This window comes from Acipenser ruthenus, chromosome 24, assembly GCF_902713425.1.
Source record: "Acipenser ruthenus chromosome 24, fAciRut3.2 maternal haplotype, whole genome shotgun sequence".
Lineage (NCBI taxonomy): Eukaryota > Metazoa > Chordata > Actinopteri > Acipenseriformes > Acipenseridae > Acipenser > Acipenser ruthenus.
The window spans coordinates 21,470,700-21,496,980 of NC_081212.1; the positions used below are offsets into that span (position 1 = coordinate 21,470,700).

Below are 26,281 nucleotides of genomic sequence, written 5' to 3' on the forward strand. Positions count from 1 at the left end.
TCTAATAGCGGCATCAGTAAACCAAGCCATCATTCCTTATGTTTGTAATATAAAATCAAAATTACTATTAAAAAGGTCTAGAAATATAAACTGTTGTTTTTTGGTAGTAATGGGTTTTTGTGGTGTCTGCTGGTCTAATAGCATTCAAAAAACAAATTGTTACCTTTATGGCCAATGGTCAATACATAAGCTAGTGTTGCAATCATGGCTTGGCAGCATTTGTAAAAGCCATTTTAAGTTGGGTGCATCGTTACCAGTAATGTGGCTTTTGTTGAAATGCATAGGCCACATGGAGATTATTTAGTCTGATGGAAAACATAGTGGATGCTGGGTTAGAGGATGATATTTGGACTACAGTATACCGATGCAAATTAAAAGGCAATGCATTTAGTAATGATCTTTCATCATTTTTTCTGCTGTTGTTTTCATGGTATCTGAGGGTGTATTGGTTGCTTCTTTTAGATCAAGTTTTCCTTCTACACAGAATACGAGTAGAACTGGCTCACATAATATTCATTTTGATATTTTTCATTGTGTGCTGTAGTTTTCTATTGCCAAGCAATGTAGTCACTGTGCAGTCTTTTCTGAACATTGTTTCTGTTTGTATAAGATAAAGAGTTCATAGGAAGTGCTTGTTTAATTTTTGCTATGAGGATAACTGAAGAACAGTCTGGGTGGTTGTCTGTGTCATTAGGAATACCCTAATATTCAGCCGAGCTAGCTCATGCTTTTATAATTATTATCTGTTCATTGTTATGAGTAGTACATTTGAAGCAATGACCTGCCGAGAAACCTATTGACCATCTGCTATATGTTTACCAATCTTACAGATTTATTTTTTAAATCATAACACTGTGATGTTGCATGAAAATATTATAAGCTATATTATTTTGCACTGTGAAACCTGATAAACATTTGTTTGTTAAATGTTCTGCTGCATTTATTTACAGACGTATTTCCTCTGTATTTCCAGTTTATATTTGGCTTAATTTCAGAGGCTGTCTTGACAAAGTAACCTTGACTAGACAGTTCGTTTTAGTCTGTTTTCTTTGTATTGTTTATTTATGTTTTTGCTTTTTTTGCTGCCTGGCCGCTTTTGGCACATCTGTTTTAAGAACTACATTTCATTCCATAATCCGCACGCTGCCAACAAAGGAATCGTGTCGTCCTTGGAAATCGACTCTTAAATATGTCTGGGAACCATACAGAGCAGGTTTTTCATCTCCTACTAAATTCAGGACTCCCGGAAACACAGACAATAGATAAATACTAGAAGGGAATAACATGTCAATTTTGGAATTCTATTTTGAAAAGCTCCTCCTTTCATTGATATATCACTTGTACTTGTTTTTCCGTTCCGCGTTATATACCACAAGGCCCGAAGAAGATAAATTACAAACTAAACAATCCAAACGCTGTTTTTTGTCATCACAGAGCATGCATTTACAAAAAATTAATAATTGTGTCTGCATTAGTAAAGGTTTCAGCAAATGTGTATCAAATCTGTTTTTTTTTAAAGAAATAATTCACCTTTTTTTTTAAGTAAAAGTGTTTTTCCTAAGTACAATGGAATAATCCCGCTCATATGTAGGCCCACCAAAACTGTAAATAAAATGCAATAAATGCAAACGCTGCTTCTTTCCAGATGTACGAGCTGGATACTGCTTCTCAAGCCTAGTGAGTGGTCGCTGTGCCAACCAGCTCCCCCAACTCCTCACCAGAATGCAGTGCTGCTGTGACAGTGGACGGTGCTGGTCTGATGGGTCTGCTCCAGCAATGTGCCCAATGCGTGGAACTGGTATGCTTTTACAATGTGTTACTTAGCTCCCTGACCCAAAATGAAGGCCTAGGTTAATATTTCTGCAAGACCATGGCCTCTGTTTAGCAATGTGCAACAGTATTGACATGGCAGATTGATGGGAATAAAATAACTAATCTAAGGTTTGGTACAAGTGTGAAATTTAACAGAATTCATTACTAAAGTATTATCTGATGTTGTTCAGGATCACACTGCATATCATTGTATGTCATTACCTACACTACTGGGTATTTTTAAAACATTTCTTTAAAGCACACAACAGGACTCAAAACACATAGGACTACATTTTGAAAGCTATTTACTCTGAATTGTCAATAGCAAAAAAAAAAAAAAAAAATCAAAAAGGAGAAACACACCAAGTAAAGTTACCAAACCAGATATAAACAACTAAGACTTTTACCTTAGGAACTTGTAAGTAGTCTTAAGTTGTTTCTTATCCCCCCAATCTAGCCCGTACTTTATTAATGCATCTGCAGTTACAGTCTAATGTGAAACAACAAAAGATAAAGCATGATGGTGCTAACAGATGCGTAAATTCCAGCCTGTTCAGAGTATTGCTTATGGTATTCAGCAATGTTATCCTTTTTGTTTTTTAAAGGGACTCAAAGTTTGAATGTTATTATTGAAAGCTAGTCAAATGTTTGCATTTCATTTGTCATTGTGTTTCAGATGAGTACAGAAAGCTCTGCTCCGTTCAGATCCCAGGCCCAGACTCAGAATGGCCTGTTCCTAGTGTGCCAGTTGGACCAGGTGGTCTCCCCTTTTCCCCAGTGACTGGAGAGCGGCCTCCTGTGCAACCGGATGGTGGACTACCCAGGCCCCCAATCAATGGACAACCTCCAGGCATGCTAACCATTCTTGTTAACAAAGTGAAACTGTGGGATGTACAGTTACATTCTTAAAGAGCGAGTAGATCCAAATGTCATTTTAATATACTTTTGTACATTTTTCATATATGTTTCTATTGATTTGCAATTATTTTCTTGTAGAACCAGACAAATTAAAACTTTACAAAAAATGCCTACTTTTTTCTTGTTGAAAATGGTTGCTTTCTGAATTTTTTTATATCTATTTTTGTTGCAGTGATTCTTACACAAAATATAACTTTTGGTGTGAATACCTGTCAATTGTACCGGAATCTGTGCATTAATGGACGCTGTATCCCTACTCCTGGGAGCTATCGATGCGAGTGTAACATGGGCTTCATGCTCGATGTCCGGGGAGAATGTATTGGTAAGCATAAGTGTTTCTCAGATTTGTCAGTCTATTGTACTAACAAAATCATTCAACTAAACTACTGTCTCCTCTAAATATCTTCTAAATATCAAGAATAAATATTTCCTAAGTCTTAGCAAGAGGACTTTTTATATCTGGATCTGCTGAATCTTAAAAAAAACTATTGAAAATCTGTTTATTTCATGATGACACTTATAAAAATATCTCGGTCACAATATTTTGTTAAAGCCTTTTTATTTATAATAGGCTTACATCAAGGCCTTACGATGGAGATGTATGATTATATAGAGTTAATATGTTTACATATCAATTCCTCTTGCTTCAGGTATATGGAGATTCATGTAAATCTGCCATTTTATTACAGATGATGTCGAATGTGACAGAAACCCCTGTGTCAGTGGCGATTGTGTAAATACTCAAGGATCTTATTTCTGCCAATGCCACGCTGGTTTTCAAAGCACAGCAACAAGGACAGAGTGCAGAGGTAAGATTATACAGTATATCTCATAGGGGTTGCTCCCGAGATGGGGCTGCCCCCAGATCAGGAAACAGGGGTGTTATAGCACATGGAGCTTCGATGGTAAATTGTTTCACCCCATTGTACATCTGGTCAAACGTGATCCACAAAAAAGGTTGTGGTCGTTTATACCTCATTAATGCATTTAGCTTCTAATGCATCTCTAATACTGTGTATGAAAGAGATTTGTTTCCAGTGGACATGCACAGACAAGAAAGCAACATGACCATATTGAGATTAGCTCATATTGTCTTTAACGGGCTCTCCTTCATTTCCTCAGATATCGATGAATGTTTGGCGAATGGCAGGATCTGTAACAATGGACGCTGTGTTAATACAGATGGCAGCTTTCACTGTGTATGCAATGCTGGCTTCGAGGTAACATCAGACGGGCGCAACTGTGAAGGTAATTCCATCCGCTTAATCTCCTTTCTTTTTAATATTCACGTACATGCATTGATTCCTGCAGCTTCAAACGTCCTTATGTCCATTGCTTAGAAAAAGACATTATTAATTAACATGGAGGAAAATATTGATGTGCGTTGTTTAGACAATTAACATTTATTGTTTTATTTTCATATATCCATATTTTTTCCACAAGTACAGCTGTTGGCATTTTTGGTGTACCAGTGATAATGATGATGAATCAGTTGGGGTTTATATATATGGCGTGCCATCTTGTAACCAAACAATGTTATATTGATGAGCAGCATACATGATTATCAGACATGGCGACAGGAAATGGTTGCTTTGTTAGAAACTATGAAAGTACACTACACTAACCATATATTACATGCCAAAAATGACATTTAATTTTGACTATCCCTTGGAGGCAGATTCTTCATCTAATCCTCATAAGTTCTTTCATGTTGGCTTGAAAACAGTTTCTAAATATGCAGTTTTAAATAACAATCAAGTTATTGGGGAAGGGATCTAAAAGCCCAGGTAAAACGAAATACATATTATAAAAATCACTTCTCTGTGATGTATTTCTGAGATTGTGCTGCTCATGTAAACACTTTCTGAAAAGTAGTTTCAAATAGCTTCTTGAAATGCCATTAAAATGGGTCTGAAATAATACAACATGTTTATTGGTTTCAGATCAAGATGAATGCCTTATTAAAAACATGTGTCTTAATGGTATGTGCATTAATGAAGATGGGAGTTTTAAATGCATATGTAAATCTGGCTTCCAGTTAGCACCAAATGGACGATTCTGCCAAGGTAAGTTTTTTTTTTTTTCTTTAACGTACTTGTACTGAAAGTTTTAAATCAGCTGTGGGAAGCTGTTATTTGCATGTTTATTAACATGTTATATCAGGGTCTCTGAAAACTAAAATAATTCTAAACAGTAAGCATAGACATGCAGTTCAAAGAAGTTCCATCTCAGTTAACAACTCAACCAATCAAATAGCCAATAAAGATGTAACTTTATTATGCACAATAGCTGTTTCTTTAGTTCATCACAGGGGTCTCCAACCCTCGTCCTGGAGAGCTACTGGGGCTTCTGGTTTTCGTTTCAACCAATCTCTCAGTTACTTAATTGAACCAATTATTGGCTTAATTAGTCAAGATTAACAGGTGTTCCAGATCTTTAGCCATTGATGATGTAAAGACACCTATAAAACCTGCTGGATAGGGGCTCTCCAGGACCAGGGTTGGAGACCCCTGGTGTAGTGTGTACAAGCATAGTTCCTGTTAGGGTGTTGGTCTTGTTAACTTAAGCTCCTGCCAAACAATGTACAAGCATAAAGGCATTTTGGCTTGGAGATGGTGGGCTTGGTTAGGGAATCTAAGCGTGACTAAGCAGTCTTGTATAAATAATCATTGTACAAAGTAAAGCTATTTGTAGAGTTTAAGAATTCGGACTAGCACATTTGTTAGTTTATTTTCCACGACAGTGAAGGATGCAAGCTTAAACAATGTAAGTTCTCAGAGGGGTTAGGAGTGGAACAATGGAACATATTAGCCATTATCTGTTTGTTTTTTTGTTTTGTTTTTTTAGTAGTTTTCCATTACTTTAGGCATAAAGTCTGCAGAGACACAAACTAATAGTGCATATAGACGTATTCTGCCTCAAAGAAAAAAAACAACTCTGCAAGCGCTGGTCTAAATTACTTCCAGAAATCCATTTTTGTCTGCCTCCATCTACTGAAAGATCCCCATCACCATGAAGCCACTCACATCTACAGTACAGTATGTGATTGTCCAGGATGTATAAAAAGGCAGTTCCTCCAATAGATATCCCATGAGCTCTTTGTTCAAGGAAATACAACTCCTCTGCTTACCCTGTCAAGTTTGTTTTGTTTCTTACTGTCTCGGCGATGAACCGTTTTTCTTTTGTTTCCTCGTAGATATTGATGAGTGTGAGACACCAGGCATGTGCATGAATGGACGCTGTGTAAACACGGAAGGCTCATTTAGATGTGACTGTCTCCCTGGTCTGGCGGTGGGACTGGATGGGCGGGTCTGTGTTGGTAAGAGAACATAAATCATTACCTCATATAGACTTGGATGGCAAAGGTACTGTATTCTTTTGACATTCAAAATGAATTCCTGATAGGTGTACAAGATGCACAAATGCTTCAATAAAGAATGCATTTAAAACAGAGAAGTATTTGTCAACTTAAGCTCGCTGCAAACAATTATCTTCCTTAAAGCAAAGCCTGTATTACGATCCATTTGATTCTAAAATAAATCCAAAGACTGCAAAAATATTTGACCTGATTCATATTTGTAGGCTTCATGCAGTAAATTGGAGCAATTTCACTGTAATTTCAAACATATATATTTGAAGGAGATGAGTTTTCTTTGGTGTGATGCCAGAATATGCAGTGTATTTTCTGAATCCTTCATCTTGTGTTAGTGACAGGACTCTCTTGAATGGAATGTTTTGTATGTAATTCTAGATACACACATGCGCAGCACATGTTATGGGGGTTACAAGAGAGGGCAATGTGTTAAACCGTTCTTTGGAGCTGTGACCAAATCGGAGTGTTGTTGTGCCAACATTGAATATGCCTTTGGGGAGCCTTGTCAACCTTGCCCAGCACTAAACTCAGGTAAGTTATTTGCCAAATAGGGTAGACCAACCCCCCTCCAACAGAGGTATAATGTTACTTTGCAGTTTTAATCAACCTTGCAGAAATCTGGCAAATACCAAATACCCCCCCATTTTTCATGTAATTGAATAGCTGTATCATGAGGGCAATGGAAAAGTTCAGTGAATGCTAAATTAAATTAAAATTAAAACGTGTAAATAATACATTTAAATGCCCTATAAAGGTGTTGATACATCTGTGATTAATATCCTTATTATTCCACTCATTACTGTTTCCGTGGAGACGGCGTATGCAGATGATAATGCTGATTTAAAAATTGGCAGCAATGGCTTCCACAAGGCACAGCTGTAGCAGGGAATAATGTGACGCTCAAGAGAAGCTATTGATCACAGACCCTTCAATAGAAATGTCTGTTTCTGTGCTTGCCCGCACTAATTCTAATGCAGCCGTTTCAACAGTTAGGCTTCAGTAAATGTAAGAAACTTCGGCAAACTGTTACATTCAAGTAAGACAAAGCAATGTTTGACGCCAGTGTTTTCTTGGACCTGAGTAAGACCCGCTAGCAGTATTTATAAAAAGCATGCTTTCACAAACCATTTAGGTGAGCGAGATATTTGCCACATCAGTCTCTAGCTTTCTAGAAATAGCAAAACACAAAACACAACCATCTGAATTGATGTAATGAATAAATGAGCTTCAGAGAAGTATAGTTGAAAGATCTGCATTATTGTCTGTGGATGTAGTGGTTAGCCAGATGTCCGGACATACCTATGTCACCCTTTACAGGTTGTGCATATAACTAGAGAACAGCTTGCTACAGAACTAACGTTGCACACGTGTGTTATTGCTGCATAATCATCGTTTTGGATTAAACAGCAGCTAGCTGACATTTTCGTATAAACAAAAGCACTTCTGACATCCTTGTAACATTTCTGCATGAGAAGAACTCATTTCCCGGTCAGTATCCAGCATTGGTTAATCACTGCCTAAGGGTTAGCGGAAGCTGAAAGAGAATTGTCCTTTTGTTTTAGAACATTTTATACTGAACAGAACAGAATCTGTGGCTAGGCCATTATAGATTCCAACTTAAAGAATTGGAACAGGCAGAGTTGTGTTGTGTATACGAATACTGACCCCTGTGTGTACCTATTAAGCTATTAAAATGTGTTCCCATTTCAGCTGAATTCAATGCCTTGTGCAGTAAAGGATCTGGTATTGCTTCTGATGGGAGAGGTATGTAGTTTCTTAAAGAGACATACAATTTATGGATGTATTGATGTATTTGTCACAGTGCATGCTATGCAGTCTAACTATATTGGAATATTGAATTGGCACTAGTCCAAAAAGTCCTCACTTGGTTATAGTGGCAAGATTTCAGTGTTAACCTATTGAAACATTGCCAGTTCATGAAAAATAGTATTTACTTTAAATGTTTTTTTTCCACCACTGGCAGAGAATTTCCCAGGTGACAGGGATATAGTGGCAGTGTCGATTCACACAGGATAACCCTATCCATCTGTTTTTACATGTGTCTGTGGTTCAGACTGTATATGTACATTTTTACATGTATTAAGAGAATGGCGTATGTAATTGTGATGAAACTTGGTTAGATGGCAAGCCAAATTATCATTTAGAGATGTCTCGAAGAGCACATCAAGATATCTTAAATTGAATTGCAGATAGCTCAAACTAACTTGATTTCAAAATATCTCAGACAGGACAGGAAGTCAATTTGAGATATCTTGAATTGAACTGGAGGTATCTCAAATTGAATTGGAGATATCTCGAAATGAGTTTGAGATATCTTGAGATTGAGTTAGTTTGAGATATCTGCAATTCAAATTAAGATATCTTGAAATGCATTTCGAGATATCTCTAAATGATAATTTGGCTTGCCATAGGTTAGAGCATTCTTTAGCACATGTTATTGAAAGCATCAGAATTTGGGAATATGGGTGATAGATGCCTGTGTGTCCGTCTTTATAGTCTTGCTTACACAGTACAGAATCTCTGTACGGTGATGCAACTTTATTGAGAGACAGTCCGTGTATGAAGCATATAAAATACAGCCCTGGGAGGGGATGTGCTGTATTGTATTAACATGCTTGTTTTCATTTCTTATGATAGATATAAATGAGTGTGCCCTGGATCCTGACCTTTGTCAAAATGGAGTTTGTGAGAACCTGCACAGAACATACAGATGTAACTGTAACCAAGGATATGAAATAGATTCAAGTGGCAAAAACTGTGTTGGTAGGTTTTTCTTCAGACACATTTGATTAATATTGAATGTGTTACCTGTTTAATATCCTATTACAGCATGTGTGTATTGTGTATCCTGCTTAAATCAGTAACTGCCATGCTCACTGACTATTCCAGCAAAAACGATTTCTGAAAAGACTGGCTAGCTGTTTATGGGGCTTCAGTTCCAGCTATTGAGGAGTCTCAGTGAGTCTTTCCAGAAGCATTTTTTGCTGGAATTTTTAGCAAGAATGGCAGATAATGATCTAAGCTGAAACAACATTATTACATCATACTCCTACATAATTGCATAATAAACAGGTAAGAAATAAAATGGTAGGAACATTATATAAGGTAATAACCTTGGAATGGTTAATGGAGGTGTCACTGTTTCTTTGTTCTATAGATATTGATGAATGTGCAATAAACAGGCAGCTGTGTGAAAATGGACAATGCCGAAACACGCCTGGGAGCTTCACCTGTTTCTGCCCAAAGGGATATGTCTTTAAATCGGACACTGACGTATGTGAAGGTAATCTCTTTTTTGATATTACAATATATTACACTTTAATGTATTTCATATTTCCACATTTTCTACTTCTGTTGGAAAGTTTTATATAATTTAAATGCAATTTCTTTTTAAACACAATCGCATTCCAGTGTGCTTTTGTCTAAAAAAGTCACTCTCTTCCACTGTTTGAAACAGAAATAAAAGCAGTTGCAGCTGTGTTAAAAAGAGATAGTTGCAATACTATGTACACACGAGTACACAGGGCAGCACTGCGACAATTAGCAGTTAGACAGAATGCAGTAAAAGTCAAAAAATACTGAGTAATGAAGCTGTAAGATAATGGAACCTCTCTTTGTAGATGTTAATGAGTGTGAATCCAGCCCTTGTGTTAATGGAAACTGCAGGAACAACCCTGGCTCCTTCTCCTGTGAATGTCCCCAGGGAAGCACACTAGATACAACTGGAACTGTTTGTGTTGGTATGTACGCTATTTGTTTGTGTTTTCAAAACCATTATATCTACAGGGGGTTCCTTACTAGCTGCAAACTCACTGAAACAGCTATTTGTCCAAGTTAAGTTGTTTTTTTCCCTCAGTTGAAAAGAGTAAAAGAACGTTTCATACTGTTTAACCCCTTTCTTTACTGTTATCGCACGTAAATGGGTAGTACATTTTTAAAACTTCAATTAACATTTAAGCAAGAGTGAAATAAAATACATCCCGTTGTGAAAATGCATGGTTTAATCTGATCATAGTCACACTGTATTATCCCCTTGATTACAGAAACAGGCAAGGGGACTTGCTGGCTGAAGATCATTAATGGGCGATGTGAGGTCAATATCAATGGAGAGACCCTGAAGTCACACTGCTGTGCCACAATGGGGGCGGCCTGGGGAAGCCCTTGTGCCCCGTGTGAGCCAGGTGAGAAAGCTGATGGTGGGGTTGCATGAAGTGTTAGCAACCATGCAACACAAAACCAGGTTTCAAAACTACACATGAACAACTTTGAATGACATGCAAAAGTTTGTATAACAAGTGTGCTACATATTCTTATGCTGTAGCACAAAAATACATATATTTAAAGTTCACTGCCATTTAGTGTTATTATTTCAAATCTTTATCAATAAAATGTTTATAGATTGTATGGAATGGATCCCCAGATTAAAGAGTTACAGGTAGTGTGTTCTGGAGCTTTCAGTGTCAGATAAATTGTGCCTTTGTTTCAGATCCATTCTGTTCAAAGGGATATGCGAGAGTTAGAGGGACAACTTGTGAAGGTAAGGATGTCGCTACTTGACATTACAACATTCAGTTATCAGTGTTTTATATTGTTAAGTATATGTGATTATGTTGAAAGAGAGGATTATCCTAAAAGACAGAAACCAGCAATGATGTCCTTAAGGAAACAGTCCTCTGTCATTTATTCAGTTCATAGCAACAACAACAAAAATAATATCCATAGCACTGCTCATTTCAGAATATTCTGAGTGACTGAAGTTGCTTTGGTAATGTATAACAGTCCAAAGCTTAGTTCTTTGATGATGTAGTAAACCTTTATTATAAGGTCACATAATGGATGATATAGTGTAATAAGCCATATTAACACTTTTCTAATGATACATGTCAGGGTGCTTTCTTAATTTTCTTTTCTGGTAATAGATGTGAATGAATGTGAAGTATTTCCTGGAGTTTGCACCAATGGAAAGTGTGTAAATACAGTGGGATCTTTTATTTGTCAGTGCCCCAGTGGAATGACCCTGGATGCCACTGGTCGAACATGCGTTGGTATGTAAAACATATCTATGGGTGTTTTATGAGATTTATATCATGTTCAGCACATCATCTTTTTTTTTTTTATTAAAACGGTTTCTTGTTTTTAAATACAGATTGTCACTTAATGTTTTAGAGGTTCATAATAATTAATGGGAGGCAATGAAGAGTCTTTATAATACTGTAGTTGGGAACCCTAGTTAAGAGACTGTACTATTTGTGTTTCGCATAGTAACGAGAGTGCAAGTACTGCTGGAATGACATTATGGGGCAAATGGTAGCCATGATCGGAATGCCTTATAACTGGTTTTGCGGTATAATAAGGGGGCGCAGTAATTGCAATGCACATTATTGTTCTCTATTAGATTTTTATCCACTGAATGAAAAATGTGCTTTTGAACTGAAGGCAGAATAAAATAACCTGTTCACACATTTTATTTTTTACACTACTGCCATGTGATCTATCTTGCAGAACAAGAACAGTTTAAGTTCCAGATACTTATGTGCTGATTACGATATATATATAAAAAAATCAAACTAAAACATGTTTGTTTTGGGATTACAGATCTGCGTATGGAGTTTTGTTATTTGACCCATGAAGATGAGAGGTGCTCCTCTCCAATCCCCAGCAAACACCGCGTGGATGCGTGCTGCTGCTCCGTGGGTGCTGCCTGGGGACCCGAGTGTGAAGAGTGCCCCGAGAAACGCACCCCAGAGTATGATCAGCTTTGCCCTCGAGGCCCAGGCTTCTCCCACAGAGGCGATTTCATCAACGGAAGGCCTTTCTTGAAAGGTAACCAGTCCTGCTGCTGCGATTAGCCTCATGCTCAAAATTCGTATCTCCCGGCACATTCAATTGGAAACAGGCGTGACTTATTAAAGAATTCTGTTGCTTGGAACACAATACGTTCCACAAGTTCACCAGTTGTGGCCTGCTTACAACTGGATGTGTGCTTTGGTTCTCTGTTGCCATTCCGGGAACCCCAAGAAGTCATTGCAGTCACTGTGTTTTGGAACGACCTGATTGCAGTCACGGAGAACACAACTCATACAGCTTACTGTATATAGGTCTAGTTGATCACATGGCATGTCACATGACCGCATACATATACTGCAGACTAGATTTTCACATTTTACTTACATGCTTTAATTTGTAGCGTTGGATTATAGTGTACTTAAATATTATTTTTCTTATTTGAATTCATTTGAACCACAGTACTCCCCCCCCCCCATAAATTGTTAAGTTATTTTCCCCCAAATATGGACATTTACAGTATGTCAGCAAATTTATTTGAACTTTTGTTTAACCTTAAAATCATACTAATCATGAAAACACATGGATCCTTATTTGAAATGTACGTTCTTATCCTGTCTCCTTTTTAGACGTCAACGAGTGCAAAATGATCCATAACCTGTGCAGTAATGGCAAATGCAGGAACACAATCGGCAGTTTCAAATGTAAATGTGACAGTGGCTTTGCACTTGACTCGGAGGAAAGGAATTGCACTGGTAAGATGGAATTTATTTTATAATGAGTGCTTGTACTCAATTTGTACCAGAAACATGTAAAACTTTCTTTTGTTTAACTAGTTTACACTAAATATAAGTAGCATTCTATAAAAAAAAAAGCAGTTTCTGAAAGTTGACCAGGTTTTTTTCAAATACAGATATTGACGAGTGTCGGATATCTCCTGATCTTTGCGGACAGGGAACTTGTGTCAACACTCCCGGGGACTTTGCATGTGAATGCTTTGAGGGCTACGAAAGTGGATTTATGATGATGAAGAACTGCATGGGTAAGCTGATAAAAAGAGTGGCTTTCAAAATCCTCTCTATGGTAAAGAATCGCAAAAATCACAAGATATATATATATATATATATATATATATATATATATGTATATATGTACAGCCTAAACATTAAAAGAGTCGACTGCCTAATCTCCTTGTTTGGGATCCACTCTGTGTCGTCTGGCCAGGTGAAGTTGTACGAAAAAGCCAAAGAATTCAGTTTGACAATTGTGTTTCTATACTTCAATATTCAAGGATGTCCCTGCACATGTAATTATGACTGAGCTAATTAAATAAAGAAAACGGAGTAATGAAATGTCTTTTTTTCTTCGCCCTTCAGACATCGATGAGTGTGAAAGGAACCCTCTTCTGTGCCGCGGAGGGGTGTGTATTAACACGGAGGGCAGTTTCCTCTGTGAATGCCCCACTGGCCACCAGGTTGCTACGGATGGGTCGGCTTGTTTAGGTGAAGTGACTAAGAGCCAGACATCTTATAATACATGAGTTCATGTAACAGTTTTTTTTATTCATTCTTAATTTCTTCTTTCTTCCTTGACAGATGTTAATGAATGTGAGCTAAGCGATAACCTTTGCAGGAACGGCCGTTGTGTGAATATGATTGGGCGCTACCAGTGTGCCTGTAACACAGGGTATAGATCTACTGATGACAGATTAGCCTGTGTTGGTAAGGAAGTTATACAGTTGTATGCATGTACTATATACAAACAATACTATTTCAAATGTTATATGCTCTACCTGTCTTGATGAATAAAACAAACCTGCTATATTCTGCAGTCCTTGAAGGACCAGTGTTTCAGAACTCTAGTTTTTAATTAGCTTAACAAAAGTAAAATATTTGGCCTTTTATTACTAAACATTCATGTAATGTTTTCTGCTTATATAGTCTTCAACAGTTTCTCATATGGTTTAAAATTGTCAGTGCACATTTCAGGTCTTTTGTCGTGGTTCTTATTCACTGTGTGTTTTTTTTTAAATTTTCCTCTGTGCAGATATTGATGAGTGCACCATACAAAACGGAGGATGTGAAACCTTTTGTACAAACTCTGAAGGAAGTTATGAGTGCAGCTGTAGAGCAGGCTATGCACTGATGCCAGATCAAAGAACCTGCACAGGTGTGGAATATTTTTATATATTAAAGCCAGAAGGCTCTATCTCAAAGGCAACGTACCTGCACTGGTTAAGACATATTGAAGGGAAGTCTTGATACTAATGCTGTCAGTAAAGCTACAGCCTCCTTTAAAAAGCTAGGCCTCCATGACTTGCTACCACCTCCTTATAGCTCACAGGTGGAGAACACCTACATCGGGGGAGACATCAGGCATTAGAACTGCTAGCACACCCAGCCATTAAATGGATTGTCTCCAAACCCAGGGGAGGGAGAGCAGGGGAACGATTTCCTGTTCTCTTGAGAATAGAATTCAGCAAGCCGAACAATTCTTGAAAGATAAGGAAGTGGGACCGGTGGCACTGTGCCATTCTACTCTCCTGGCTGGGCGAATCTGAGGGTTGGAGAAAACACAAAAGGGCAGTCTGAATGTGAATACTTCCAGGGATTCTTAATGCTCGTCTTTATGATTCTGTTGGGAGAATCAGGCTCATCAGACCCCAACATTTTTATGTAACCCTGTAAGAGTAAACTTCTCAGTACCACATGAAAGTGATTGAGATCCACAGTTACATATTTAAAGCATACCAGTGTGTGTTTACTTAAAGTTCTGGTCTAGTTACAGTAATTGTAGCTGACAAAATAGTCCCATAAATGTTCTCCACTGTGACCATTCATTCATTATATTTAGGGCTTCTGTTTTTCATTTTTTATTAATTTAATTTTTCTAGGCTTTTTTTTTTTTTTTAGCTGTTTTTGAGTTTTATGTCAATTGTTATTTTTTCTGGGCTTTTGCTTTTTATATACTCTATGAAATTATTGTTTTTGGTTACTTTACAACACTCTTGGGCTTTTTTTTCTGTCACAATATGTATAGTAACTCGACAGTACTTGCACACTTCAATTGTATCTTCTTTCCTTTGCTGTCTTCCACAACAAAATCCTTATGGTCACGGGCATATTCTTCTGTGGTTTCCGTGTGTTTAAGCATTTTTTTACACAAGCGTTTAAATACTCCCTATCGAACCATTTCTGATTGTAATCTTGTTTTCAATCTCGCAAGTGTGTATAATCTTCCAATAGAAATGTAGGAATTTGCTGCCACTTAGTAGTTGGGGTGGGTTTAAAGTATTCAGAACAAATCAATGGGAGATACAAGCAGGAAGGCGGGCCAACTGCACTGGGAAAGCTTTTTTATGGGTTGTTGTATTTATTTTTTTTACAGGGAAAGGGATGAAGTCAACATGAATTGAGTAACCATTTCCAGTGTTTTTTCCGTGTTTATTGGATATACACCGATTTCATTTTCTTTGTATAGGGGGTGTTTTATCAGGTTTTATTGATTAAAAAAGGAAATCAGAAGCCCTAATTATATTGGTCTCAAATATGCAGATCAGCAAACACATTTTCATTTTAAAGCATGATAACTGGTACAACACTAGGTTAAAGAAAGCTTTGCATACCGTGTTTTTAGACTTTCTTGTACTTCCTGGGTCATTTTACCTGGAGGGTGAAATTGTCCCCACCCCTTCAATGGCTTCTTTCCTGTCAATAACCAATCAGCTGCTTCCCCTGTTGGCTGACATGCTGTCAGCAAGTAACATGATTTGACCTAGAAGACATGTCTTGGGTGAAATGACCAAGGAAGTAAAGCAGTGTAGCAGGGCGAGCAGCCCTGTACATTGTTTTGTTTATTTTAGTTTAGAACGGAGTCCCCTCCGGTTTTGTTATTTATTTTGTGTTCTTGAGTTTGTTTTGTTTAACCCTTTCATTTTGCTCGGTGAGCACAGTGTGTTTTTTTGGTTTAAATATTTTATTTATTTTTGTTATTAAATAAAACGGCAAACGCCAACTTTAAACTGCAGTACTTGCCTGGTGGTATCAGTATTTTTCCCTTCCTGCTTCTGCCTGACGTCAGACCATCAGTCACCCTGTCACAAGCAGTAACAGATTTGCTGGAAGGCAAGGCAAAATAACTGATAACTTTCTTTAACCTTTACAATGAAAATACAGGTTTGCTAAAATGGGTAAGATGTATGGATGTTATAGCTACTAAGTGAATTTTTGTTGAAGCTTGTATAACTATCTTCCAGTTCCCAGTGCCTACAGTACTGTCATGCAGTTTTACACATGACTGGAGTTCAGGACAAGCAAGCTGCCATGTTAGAAAAGAATTCAAAAATGTGTTGCTGCTTATGTGAAAGCGATGCTGGCTGTTTTCCTAATGCTGTACTTTCTTTCCTTTAGACATTGATGAATGTGAGGACAATCCTGATATCTGTGATGGGGGACAGTGCACCAACATCCCTGGCGAATATCGATGTCTGTGTTACGATGGGTTTATGTCCTCTGAGGATATGAAGACATGCCTAGGTAATTCATAGTGTATAGATGGCACTATTTGTATAACTCAGCAGGTCAAAATGAAAACGTATATAAATACATTCATGCATGGGTGAATTTTAGACATTAATTGTCATGAAGGTATGTTATTTAGGTATATCCAAAATGCAGTGTGGCTATCAAGAAGAAATGACACCAGAGATACTGATGTCAAATTGAATCCCGTTTTAACAATCAGTTGAGCGCTTCACTTAACATTTCTAGCACGAGTCAATGCTACCATTATTATTATACATTTACTGTAATAAATAAATGAAGTTTATCAAGTATAGCCGCAAATATTTTCCGTTCTTGCTTTCTAGATGTTGATGAGTGTGACCTCAATCCAAATATCTGCCTTAGTGGGAACTGTGAAAACACAAAAGGCTCATTCATTTGCCACTGTGACCTGGGATATTCAGTGAAGAAGGGAACCACTGGCTGTACAGGTAGAGGTCTTTTTTAACTTACATGATCTGTAAGAGATACAATTTCCATGTATTCTTAAAGGTCCAATATAATAGATTTCAACTGTGCTGGGTATCTGGCTGATGACTACACATTCTAAACAATTGTATCCCTAGATTGTGTTTGCAAGTGTAGTAAGTGAGAGGTTAATTTGAAATCAGATAGTAATATCACATAATATATGTAATAACATGTATGGGTTGGAATTTTAAAGTGCCTTTCAATAATGCTGTGCACAAGTTTTGCATTAAAACCAGCTGTGTCATTTACAGGATTAATTGTAATTTGCATTTCACCATGGAGAACACTGAACACTTAATTCCACATCATAATTGAAATCTAATGAAAGCTCTTTATGGTGGCAAAATTGACTTGGCTTTAATGCCTCAATAAAATGCTCAGCCATATTTGGTTAACACCACGGCAAATACTTAATGAATTTTAGATTGTTTAGACTTTGAGTCTGTCCGTTAACCACTTTATGAATAACACATTTTCTAGAATGCTTTTAATTTTAATAAAGCATGGTAATTCTTAGTCTGTGATATATTTAGGCAGTGTTTTTCCCTGGCAAACCAGAGGCATTTAGAAATATACATAGCTACTTACTCACAGGAGGTGTTATCCACTTACTTTCACAAGAGAGGTGTTTCTGTGCCAGGTTGTGTCCTTCCTCTTACTTCTTCCTTTGTGACTTCATATTAAAGAGACAATACTGATCTGGTCTTCATCTTTCTTCTCATTTTCACCTCTGAATTCTCTTGCTCAGTTCTTCTATGCAGGTCATTGTTTGGTCTTTTTGTAGTGAAAAATATAGACCAGGATCTTGCGTAAACCTTGTGGTAAACGCGTTTGTTTCTGAAGATTATAATACGTCATCCAACATTCCGATCGATGTAACATTACAGAAATAGCACAGCTTTTGTAGATTATTTTTTGTTGTTTTAGGTTGTCCTGCCATACACTGAAGAGTTTAGGGTCTACATCAGCAGCAAGGATTTCGAGATTTCATCAAACAGGATAGATGCAGAGCAGTAAACAATTGATGTTGTTAATAATAATGACACTGAAGTTTGAAAAGGTCTTTCAGTACACTTTTAAAAACCTAGAAGGAAAACAGATTTGGTTCAGAAGGAAGGGAATTCCATTTGATTTGATCTAATTAGTAATAAGGGTCAGGTTCTTAGGAACAGTAGGACAGGCCAAGCTAGATAGGCCAGCGGTTTTACAAACCGCTTGGGCTGTAGCAGGATCTGTGCTAAGATCCTGAACACGTTAATTTAATCACCAACCATGTTTATTAACTTCAGCCTTTCCACATGTTCCAGATGTTTTTCTTTACTGTGCTGGTAATGTCATTTTGTAAACAATGTAGACAGTGTTGCACTGTGCCTTGGTGGGTTTGTAATAAAGGACAGGGCATTCCTAGTGAAAATCCTCTCATACCTTCAAAACTGCCAGGCAAACAATGCTTGCCTAGTTTATGGAAGATTTGTGGTTTAAATGCCATTACTATAAAAGGCTATGCAAAATAATGGATTTGAAGGTACACATTTCATGAGAACAGGCTAGATGGTGTCTTCTGGGTTTTATTAAGGTTTTGTCTACATAACTGAACTCTCTTGTCATCGCCGATTTTGTTTCCAATTTTATAAATAAACAAATCATTCCAAACCATTAACTAGTTTTGAGAATCACAAGCCCCCCCCCGCTCTCTGCACATTTCTATCCCACACAGATGTTTAACATTTTTCCCTTGTTAAAAAGTACGCTGCTGGAGAACAGTGCACTAATAAATGGGACAAAACCAGAACTGTGAACTGTGAGGCAACTTTGTAAGTGCAATATATTTCCCCAAATGTACTGTGTGGTTCAATATGTTATTGTGGAGTCTTTAGAAAAACACTGAAAGTGCCCACGACTACCGAAATGGTAATAAAAGTAATTCCTGGCATAGAGCAAACAAACAATTTTACAGCTTAGGGGTTTTCTTGCACACCATTAAACACCATTAATTCCAGGTACTTAAAAGGCCCTGTCTCGTCACAACCCCAAGTGTTGCAAATTCAACATCATGGTTTAATTGAAATGTATGATGACCCATATGCCTGCACTTATCTTCTCCATTTCTATACATAAAATCTACTTTAAAGTGTTGTGGGTCGTTAATGTGCAACACAGGGACTCAACAGTATTTTCAGCTGTGGGCTAACGTGCCTGCATAGCCTCATTGTGATCATTTGTTGCAGGCTGTGCCAGGCTCCTTTCCAGCAGGAGTCAGCTATAAGATCTGTTATTGCATAACACCAGCCAATCAGGTTCCCAGAATGAAAGTTAATCACACTTGCTCAAACCAGCCCATCAAAAAAAAAAAAAAAAGCTGGTGAACATATGTGAAAATATTTATTTTAAATGGCATCCACTAACGAGGCCCTGACAATGGAGAGATGTTCATTCAAGTTTGGACTAATCCTTGCTGGCAGTCAGTTAATAATGACTTTAATTCTAATGTCAGATAGGCCTGTGCTCTGCAAGCATAAGCCTGCTGTTATGTATTCAGATTATTTCATTGATTTATGAATAACCAAAACACTGACAAAATAACTGTGGCTTCTTCTGCAGTGTTTGTTTGGACACCAGTGGGTATATTTGTTCCCACTTTCCAATGTAGGTTATATAGTGCAACAGTAATACACCCTAACAGTGAACATACCACCCATTAGTGTGGTCAGACATAAAGACGTTCTTGGCAACATATAGCTTGTGTAAGCTTATGCTTGAGAATGATGCCATGACCTTCTATACCCAGAGTGCAAGTTAAACATCCTTAAATAATGGTTTTTATTCCTGTCTTGTCAGTTCCATTTTTCATCATGTGTTCCATGTTAGCCTGTTTTGATGATGCATCTGTAAGTCTGTCATTACTGAACCTAAACAGTGTGGGACTCTGTAACCTAACTGTTGCATGAAACAGTTTCCATTTGCTGTTTATTTGTGGTTTTTGAAAACTCTTGGCACAAGCCCCTTGATTTTATGTTGTTTTGTTTTTGCTTCAAAGGTTAGTAGGAAGTAGCGATCACATGTATATTTGAAGGCATCCTGTAATCAAACACAGAGCACCCTTTGTTTTCCCACATGTTAAAGCAAAACAACGTATTATGCAGGGGATAAAAACGTGGACTGCTCATCTATACTGCCTTTCGTGTCTGCATGAATGCGACCCTTCTTAAACTCTTGTTAACCTTTCCCGAAGCTTTAAGCCAAAGTTAACTTTTTTCACCCCCCCCCCCCAAGAACATCTATAACAGTCTTAGTTTCCTGCATAGTATGATATTATCTCACATCGCTTGACTTTTTGTACCAATGTATTTACTTTAGCTGGAGAATACATTTCCTTTATTAACTAAATGTCTGCTGTTAGGGTGCATACTCAACAACTTTCTCGACTTTTGGTTGAGTAACCTGAGGCCTACTCTCTTATCAGTACAGTATGTTCTTTACTCGGAACAATACCTGACTGCTATGGGGAATAACGCCAGCATTTTGGAGGACCGTCATGTCAAGTTGACCTCTGTGAAAAATAGTGATAAAATCCTTCATACGAGTGTGAGACCTTTTTCTATTGCCCTGTGTGACAGAGACACAATGATTCTTGGTGATAAATCTCTCTCCCGACCTGTGAGGGCATTGTGTAAAAGGAACAGAGTGCCCTGGACTGGATGGCCAGACAATTCATTCCCAGGGTTTGATGGAAGTCGGCCACCTAGAAAGGGGGCGGTACACTAAATCATCGACCTGGTAGGGAAACGATGTGGCAGCCGCGATTGCACTCGTTAACCAGCACTTACCCAGACATCACTGCACCATTGTTCACGAATAACTGTACCACAAGCAGTATAGCACTCACTGTGGACTTGTGTTTGTGTTTTGTGTTACATGTGGGGGTTTAAGATCGGGACCAACCCGTGGATTAAAACGGAGCAATACACGCAGCTGTCATCAGACTTTGGATTATACAAATAAACCACCATTGCACCTGGATTATCGTTGTCTGTCTGTTTATTGATCATCGCAGCACTCCTGCACCTGCACACTGTTAACCACTTTGACACAACCTGGCAATATCCTTTTGATTGTTAACACGTGTCCTCACCATATAGAAAACCTCATGGTGAGAATGATCTCAATGAGGAATGAAAGCACATTACACAACCATCTGTCCAAAATGTACAGAATGTTCCCCAAGTGCTTTCATGCTGACAGCTTGGTTGTAAGCCTGTTATATAAATTAGTCACTACACATACACAAAGTTTATTTAATGAAATATCATGTACTTGATCTCAACCACAAAATATAGATTTCAAAGGAATACTGATAAAAAATAGGCATTTTAAGCAGAAGGAAGACCAGTAAAATAATATAATATTTATTTTAAGGCTTTTCTGTATGTAATAATGTGGACAAGTATATCTAGTCAATGCTGTAGTACAACATAGGTAGGTTGGTGTTCTCTTTTGCATTGAAATTTGGCTTCCCTAAGGGTGTGGTGTTAGGGCTGTGCAACTGAAGTTGGGTGGCAGGCTTTAGGCCAATGTCGTGAGAGAGTGATCCTACATTGCCAGATGTTGTTATGATGACATGGCATGCATGGGAATATTTGCTGCATGAAAATGTTTAAATGCTCGCTCTTAGTTGTTTCAGGCCAGTGTAAACGGTACAGGGTATAACATATCTTTTTGCTCCGCCCCAGTTAAGAAATAAATATATTGCATACTTGAGCGATTACATGAGCTGTAATAGAGTCCCATGGCGAGATTTCTTGACATATTGCCCAGGGAAATATAACGGCTTAAAATGACTTTCTTGCTTTGGCATTTTATATGTTAGGCCATTTTAGCTTAACCTTTAACAAAGGTACTGGTTTGGTGACAGTAATTACAGAGCAAACAAACCATAGATACTGTATAAAGGCCGCTCTGCTCTCTCAGCATGAGACAGAGAGTGAGAGTTTCCATGTAAAACATATCATTTACCAGCTTGACTTTTATACAACACGTGGTTGTTGCTCACACTTTATGAACTGAAGTAACCCCGTAACCCGCATATGAGCCGTGTTTGACAGGCAACGCTGTTCCTCGAAGGACACAGATATATGTCAAGCACAGCACTTAAACCCCTGTTTTTTTTTAACCAATACAATTGGGCAATCACTGAAGAGATAGGTTACTTTATTGAAGTGTTTTATAGTTGTGTGTGATATTAAGGCTGTATTATAAATACATTGATGTTGATGGTGCTGTGTTCTTACCACCACTGAACTGAATCGAAGACTTGTAGAATGGCTTACTGTACATTCAAATGACTCATGTTATAGGAATATAAGGTCCGCTATAAATATATTGTACAGATCTGGTATAAGTGTGTATTTGATGTCATTTAATGCTGTGTATTCACAACTTTTTTTTTTTTTTTTTACAGATATAAACGAGTGTGAGATTGGGGCTCACAACTGCGACAAACACGCTACCTGTACTAATACAGCAGGGAGCTTTAAATGCAGCTGTGGTCCAGGATGGATTGGCAATGGAATTAAATGTGTTGGTAAGTGTTCACTAGGTTTTCTAGTGTTAAAATTCTACTACAACATATATAGTTGGATGAGGCCTGACGTGGTCTAGCAGAATCTATCATTTAAATGATGAGACTACCTGTGAATTCTGACAATTTGTTGCTACAGTTCTACAAAACCCTGTAACATTTCCCAAAATAACAGTTAAACCACACCTTTTTATTGTGTTAAGCCTATCCAGAATGCATGTAGTTTCCAGCATGCATGCATATTCGTTTGGCTCTGTTTGAAGATAATAACTTGGAACCTGTTCATTGTTACAGATCTGGACGAGTGTTCTAATGGAACTCACATGTGCAGTGCTAATGCAGAATGTAGAAACACCATGGGGTCTTACCGGTGTCAGTGTAAAGAGGGCTACTCTGGAGATGGCTTCTTCTGTACAGGTGAATTGTAGTTCCATGTCGTGTATGATAATGGGCATGGTGCATGTTTTTTTTTTTTTTTTTTTTTTTAATTACATTTGATATATACTATATCTAATAATAAAGGTTACACAAAATCATCACAAGTTGATACAGCAAAGCAGACTATTTATCAGATGCAAAGATGCAAACTTCTTTATCAGTCACAGTTGGATCGCTAAATAGTATATTTTTGAAGAATCATAAAGCTGCATTTACTTAACATTTTCAATAGTGCATCATTTTGAAACAAGATTGGTACACTGTTTGGAGTACAAAGAAACCTAAAATTACATTCGTGTTTGATAAAATAAAATTTGTATGGGAACGAAGAGATTCAGACAAAACCACAAAGATGGGGTTTTCAGAAAATCGGCTAGAAAAATACTGCAAAAGGCAATTAATTATAGGGAGTATCCAGAATTGCCGAAAAAGCTGAATAACAAATGACCAACTGTCTTTTGTGTAAGATTATCATTGACAAAACCACATTGATTTTTTAAAGGCAAAACCTGTTCAATAAGCAGTCGTCAAAACCCTGCTGTGGAATAAAACGCATCACAGTTAACGGTACACTTTCATATTTCAGAGCCAGCTTCTGTTAAATCTAACAGGAATTATAAGTGTAATAGCTGCTAATAGCTTCCAATTGTGACATGTCTTGTGATGTATTTATAATGCCTGGTTTGGAAGGAGTATGTTTTGTAAAGAGGTATAATTATTCACACTGTTACAGATAGTGACGAGTGTGCAGATAATGTCAATCTGTGTGAGAATGGCCACTGTCTGAATATTCCTGGTGGATACCGTTGCGATTGTGACATGGGCTTTTCACCAACTGTGGATGGAAAAGCATGTCAAGGTAATTTACTTCATCCAATCTTTGTGATAAAACACACATTAAATAATCACATGTGACTCAAGACTGAACCCCATATCAAGTTAATGGTGTAACATATTTACTGCTAGCTTGTTTGATTGCAAGATTTCTCCTACAGCTAATAACCATTTTATATGGCTCAGAAATGTTGAAACCAAAAGCTTAGTTCATGCTTCTAATATCTGTAAACACATTAACCTCCAGAGATCATAAAAAGGTGTTCCTGTAGACTCATACACATTCTAGGATTTAATTTTGTTGACTCATTATTTATATTATTGAATATGGATGAAAATATTATTTACAGTTTAACATTAACTTTATCATCCCACACCCAATCCCTGTGTGGAAATCAATGCAGCATTTCCAGACACTGGGTTAATGACCACCTAATGGTTATTGTCACCATTGCCTTTGTATGTTTTTTTTTTATTTTGCCAGTAATCATAAAACTAACATGCTGTGTTCTACTACAGATATTGATGAATGTGCATTCCCTGATATCTGTGTCTATGGAACCTGTCACAATATTCCAGGACTGTTTCGATGTGAATGTGACACAGGGTATGAATTGGACAGGACTGGTGGCAACTGTACAGGTAAAAACTCATAGTTTATAAGCAAACAGTGTTCCTTCATTATATCCAACTGATAATGCATGAGTATATGGGAAGATAATGGGACATCCTTCTAAAAATGCTGTATCAGATGGTGGAGAAGTGCTGCATACCATCATTAGCAAAACGTGATGCAGTAAATACAGGAAGTTTGCTATGTGTTGTTAACCATCCAAATGAGGAGAACTTACATGTTTTATAAGTCAGCCACCAACCTCCTTTTGAACTGCTAAAATCTTCGAACAGTTTGAAATGACAGCTTTACATGTTTAATGTTATGGAAACTCCTAGTGATAAATCTAACGGCACCGTTCACTTTGACCTGTGACCTAATTTAGATGCCATATTGTGGTCATGTGAGTTAAAGCCCTAACACTAGTGGCTTTATAGTCTATACACAACTGTAATCTATGATTCTCTAGGTGAAGTCTGATCGCATAAGAAAAATGAATCCTTTTGTGGCAGTCAATTTACAGAGCATGCCACTCCACACTGTCAGTGACTCGTATCTCAAATAACCTTTCAGGTTGTTTCATGTTTGCACAGGTTATGTAAACACTGCATGCTAAATGTGTTGACGATCTTGTCATTGACACTGTTTAAACCTCTGCAAGTTTAAATTATACAGACTTTTCACCCATTTTTACTTCATGTTTCTAAACCATTTGATTAGAGATGCCATGCCATTATATTATTCCTCTGTGGCTGCTTTGTTTTTCTTCACAAATCCCCATTTCTAGTTATTGTTTGATTCTAGTAAGCCTTTGTAGTTAAGTGGTTGACCCTCCCCTTCATCTTTGATAAAGTCTTCAAGTAAATGAATTTGACTGGAAGGGGCTTGCTCAGGCCGGTGATCTACGGGTACTGTTGAGTAACGTAGCCTGCCCAGTTGGCACTTTGCACTAAGTGCTCCAAAGAATTCTGTCTTTCTTTCTTTGTTGATGGCAGCTCCTGCCTGAGATTAATGACCACACTTAGCTCAGCTTGTGCTAGACTGGAAACTGTGACATCACCCCCACCCACCCCAGTAATGATGTCATTGTAAATTAGTCAGCCCCTCAATGAGTGCTGACAGTCACTGCTTTATGGCACACACTCCCCTTGCCCTCTCCGCACGTGTGAGGATGAAATAGCCTTTCTTAATTATTATTATTATTATTTATTTCTTAGCAGACGCCCTTATCCAGGGTGACTTACAATCGTAAGCAAATACATTTCAAGTCTTGAAGTCTTATTTAATTGGGAGCTGTGCATGAACTCATACAGATGACCCCCGTTCTCATAGGTGTGTTGCACATTTTGTTTTCCAGATGTCAATGAGTGCGCCGATCCGACGACTTGCATCAGTGGAATTTGTGTTAACACCCCTGGCAGCTACCGCTGCAACTGTCCTCCAGGTTTTGAGCTCAACCCTACGCGGGTTGGCTGCGTGGGTGAGATTTGCTCATTTCATTTTCAGGACACTCGGTAATTTAGAGGCACCATGCATATTAAGAAATCATCTTCTAAACAGGATTCTATTCAAGCAGTTGTTCGACACAAGTCTGTGCCAAACGTGTTAAAACCAGTAAGGGACGAACAATATTATTTCTGTATTGGATTTTATAACTTGCATAAAAAAAGCAATGGAGCTTTTAAAAAGTATATAAAGCATTACAAAACATATTGGGATTGGGATGTTATAGTTTTATAAGTGCATAATTAAGCTTTTTTTTTTTTGTTTAAACAGCAGCAGTAACATACAAGGTTACAATAAAGCAGCCTGAGTTGGAGTGAGTTGTGATTTCATACTGGGAGTAGTCCTGGATAAATGAATCACAAACGCATGAA

General features: G+C 37.7%; 1 protein-coding gene across 3 annotated transcripts in view; it reads left to right on the forward strand.

Annotated features, from left to right (window-relative positions):
• Nucleotides 1-26,281, forward strand: part of LOC117429415 (fibrillin-1) — a 71,615-nt gene that overhangs the window by 24,040 nt on the left and 21,294 nt on the right. For 2 of the 3 annotated variants that reach the window (XM_058998685.1, XM_058998686.1), the window contains exons 10-37: nucleotides 1,646-1,798; nucleotides 2,489-2,662; nucleotides 2,903-3,052; nucleotides 3,420-3,539; nucleotides 3,853-3,978; nucleotides 4,674-4,796; nucleotides 5,927-6,049; nucleotides 6,482-6,634; nucleotides 7,814-7,867; nucleotides 8,762-8,887; nucleotides 9,282-9,407; nucleotides 9,745-9,864; nucleotides 10,168-10,305; nucleotides 10,611-10,661; nucleotides 11,044-11,169; nucleotides 11,720-11,947; nucleotides 12,538-12,663; nucleotides 12,822-12,950; nucleotides 13,285-13,410; nucleotides 13,504-13,629; nucleotides 13,955-14,077; nucleotides 16,318-16,443; nucleotides 16,776-16,901; nucleotides 22,400-22,522; nucleotides 22,814-22,936; nucleotides 23,691-23,816; nucleotides 24,311-24,433; nucleotides 25,762-25,884. In XM_058998685.1, the coding sequence (XP_058854668.1) occupies nucleotides 1,646-1,798; nucleotides 2,489-2,662; nucleotides 2,903-3,052; nucleotides 3,420-3,539; nucleotides 3,853-3,978; nucleotides 4,674-4,796; nucleotides 5,927-6,049; nucleotides 6,482-6,634; nucleotides 7,814-7,867; nucleotides 8,762-8,887; nucleotides 9,282-9,407; nucleotides 9,745-9,864; nucleotides 10,168-10,305; nucleotides 10,611-10,661; nucleotides 11,044-11,169; nucleotides 11,720-11,947; nucleotides 12,538-12,663; nucleotides 12,822-12,950; nucleotides 13,285-13,410; nucleotides 13,504-13,629; nucleotides 13,955-14,077; nucleotides 16,318-16,443; nucleotides 16,776-16,901; nucleotides 22,400-22,522; nucleotides 22,814-22,936; nucleotides 23,691-23,816; nucleotides 24,311-24,433; nucleotides 25,762-25,884 (3,591 nt within the window). Of the gene's footprint in view, nucleotides 1-1,645; nucleotides 1,799-2,488; nucleotides 2,663-2,902; nucleotides 3,053-3,419; nucleotides 3,540-3,852; nucleotides 3,979-4,673; nucleotides 4,797-5,926; nucleotides 6,050-6,481; nucleotides 6,635-7,813; nucleotides 7,868-8,761; nucleotides 8,888-9,281; nucleotides 9,408-9,744; nucleotides 9,865-10,167; nucleotides 10,306-10,610; nucleotides 10,662-11,043; nucleotides 11,170-11,719; nucleotides 11,948-12,537; nucleotides 12,664-12,821; nucleotides 12,951-13,284; nucleotides 13,411-13,503; nucleotides 13,630-13,954; nucleotides 14,078-16,317; nucleotides 16,444-16,775; nucleotides 16,902-20,871; nucleotides 20,973-22,399; nucleotides 22,523-22,813; nucleotides 22,937-23,690; nucleotides 23,817-24,310; nucleotides 24,434-25,761; nucleotides 25,885-26,281 lie in introns of those variants that run through there. The other variant, XM_058998687.1, reaches the window with a different exon arrangement.